This window comes from Apteryx mantelli, chromosome 25 (genome assembly GCF_036417845.1).
Source record: "Apteryx mantelli isolate bAptMan1 chromosome 25, bAptMan1.hap1, whole genome shotgun sequence".
Lineage (NCBI taxonomy): Eukaryota > Metazoa > Chordata > Aves > Apterygiformes > Apterygidae > Apteryx > Apteryx mantelli.
Window position 1 is genome coordinate 3,174,223 of NC_090002.1, and position 2,996 is coordinate 3,177,218.

The 2,996-nt window shown below is 42.6% G+C and overlaps 1 protein-coding gene across 1 annotated transcript; it reads right to left on the reverse strand.

The window, feature by feature from the left end:
• Nucleotides 1-241: 241 nt before the first annotated feature.
• Nucleotides 242-1,231, reverse strand: LOC136994219 (olfactory receptor 6F1-like). Its single transcript, XM_067310772.1, has one exon. It carries the CDS (start codon nt 1,229-1,231, stop codon nt 242-244), a length of 990 nt encoding a protein of 329 aa, XP_067166873.1.
• Nucleotides 1,232-2,996: the final 1,765 nt, after the last annotated feature.

The following is a 2,996-nucleotide window of genomic DNA, read 5'->3' on the forward strand; positions in this document are numbered from 1 at the left end:
CACTGGCAGTCTATGCCCCAGTCCCAAAAAGTGTGTGTGTGTGTCCAACATTTTATTAATATTTTTTAGATTTTTGTTTATAATAATCCCCTGTAACCAAAACACAATTCACTTTCTTTCCTTTCACTACTACAGTTCAAGGAGAAAATAAATCTCCTGAGGCACCTGTATTTAGTAGCTACATATATATGTGTGTGATACAATGCATGATACATAATTAGAATTGCTGTCATGAAAAGCATCATGACTGGGGAAAAAGCCGAACCTTTGCACGACCAGCGGCTTCCTTCAGGGCCAGTTTCACAGTCTTGTTTCTGAGACTGTAGATGAAGGGGTTTAAGAATGGGTACAGGACAGTGTTCAGCAAAGCTACAAATCTGTTGGTCTCCAAGGAAACATCTTCTGAGGGCTGTGCATAGAGAACAATGCAGCTTCCATATGCGATGGCTAAGGTAGTGAGATGGGAAGAACATGTAGCAAAAACTTTCTTCCTCCCAGATGCTGTTGACATATGCAGAATACAGTGGAAGATGCACGTGTAGGACACCAGGACTAAACATAAGGAACCCAGCAATACAAATGACAGGAAAACAGAGTCTACTTTCCAAAGCAGGCTGGAGTCAGAGCAAGAAAGTTTAAATAAGGGGGAGTTGTCACAAAAAAAATGGCGGATCTTGTTGGGGCCACAGAAAGTCAGCTTTGAGAGCAGGACCAAGCGGTAGCTCAAGAATGTGAAGCTTATGACCCAAGCAGCAACAACCAGGCGGGTGCAGAGCTGCTGCTTCATGATGGCAGCATAATGCAAAGGTTGGCAGATGGCAACGTAGCGGTCAAAGGACATGACAACAAGGAGAGCGAACTCTGTAACACCCAGGGAAAAATAGAAATAGGACTGGGCAAAGCAGCTGCTTAATGAGATTGTTCTGTTACCAGAGCTCAGAATCATCAACAACTTGATGGTTGTGGAGGATGTAAACCAGATTTCCAGGAATGCCAGATTGCTGATGAAAAAGTACATGGGGGTTTGCAGGCGGTGATCCACACACACGAGAAAAATGATCATTGTGTTCCCCATCACTGTTGTCAGGTATATGAGTAGAAGGAGCAGGGAGAGAAACAGCTGTAGTCTTTGATCAAGCCCTGAGAAACCCTCTAGGATGAACTCAGCAACTACTGTTTCATTTCCTGGTCCCATGCCCCATTTCAGTACATCCTGCTGGGAGGGGAGCATGAAGAAGCAAATGTGAGAATTTCACAGTCCTTCCTTCTTTGCACCCTTGCTTGATTCCTATGTAACATAGACAGAAATATTCCTCTCAAGCATTCATCACACCCGATTTCTCTGTTTCACATTTCAGTCAGAGTCCTCAGAGATTTTACTGTCTTCTTTCTACCTTTTCCAACCACTCACAAAGGATTCTTCCTCAAGAGCACAGTATTTTAAAGAGGTTATGAACTATTTCATGCCATGCCTGGGAAATTCCCAGTTCACTTCGACCTGTTGCAAACATCCATCACATCTGTGTTTCCAAAGCCAAACCAATCTCCCGGCAAACATACTTACTATTATGTGCAGATGCCAGACCATCCATTTATACAAGAATTTTGAAAGTTATTCCTTCTACTTCTCAGTACTTGCCTTTTTTGACTCAGAATATCTGTGAAGCTGTTGATTTCAAAACAAGCCAATACTGAGCATCTCTTTTGTAATCCCCTGCTTTCTTCCAAAGTTGTTTCCTCTCTGTTTCTCCAGAAAAGGGGGGGGGGGGAATAGAGAACAAGTATAGCTTGGCATCTTTAATGCCCTACATAGTGAACTTCACTAAGGTTCCAGTCAGTAATTGGAAATGTCTGTGTCAGATAGATAGTCTCATCTGACATCACTGTGCACCAAAACAGAGTTATTGCCAAACCATTGCTGATTTTCATTGTTATTAAATGTCCTGATCTAAATGCCTTGCTTTCCCTTTGAGGGAGAGGGGAAGTCTTCTCATCTTAAAGAATTTAAAGGCTCTTCTTTTGATAATTTGGAATAGGAAGGGCCTAAAAGTTCAGTCTGAGCAAGTTAGCTTACTCCCATATTGTCAGAGAGAGAGAAGAGTGTGTGGAAGAGACTGGTAACACTTGTTTCACATGCCAGTTATAGTCTGGAAGGACCCAGCCTCTAGAGCTCTCTTTTTCTACGTTGACTACATAGAGAGTCAAGGGAAAACGAGTGCAGACTCCAGCTGCTCACAGACGCCTCCAGTGAAGTTGATGAAACTCACTCTTTCAGTCTGAAATCTCTTAATTTATTTAGTAGTTAATTTCTTTTTTAAACTAAAGAACACCTCTAACAGAAGGAAGCCCAAGGAAAACATAGGCAATAAATACTGGTATTTTCCCCTCCATCTTTGCATTTGGGTTTAGACATATAAAGGAAAGGAGCAGATGACTCCACAACTAGGACACCTCAAAAATGTAAGGTGAGGAGAAGGAGACAACGGATTATAAGCAGTGAAACAGAGGTTCTCCATAGACTGTGTTGTCCCCCCAGACCCTGTCTCAGAGCATAACGGGTGGCTCTTATACAGCAAGTAAAATGGGAAGCTCAGTAGTGGGCAATACTCCATGTTTGCTTTGGCATTTTAAATTGTGGCTCAGGTTAGTCCTAGATCCCAAATGCCGTGTTTTACTCTCTGCCTCTAGTCTGCCATAGGGGAATCTTTGCACTGGATTCATCTGGAAGATTTGCTGAAATTAAACTGCTGGCTGTAATTATCTGAGCAAAAACTCAAGCCCAGTCACCTCCAGCAATATCACTGGAGCCTCAGTGAATCAGAGGTGACAGTCCCAGCTTCCCATTTTCTGGGTAAGTTCCAATACTCAAAGGATTGTGTCTTCTTAGTCTGCTGGATGTCATCTAAAAGTATTCTTCTCCTGAATGCACTTTCTTAGAAGAACCTGCAAAGCTGCTGATAACTTACTGCAAAGCATCTTCTCTGCTCACCATGGGG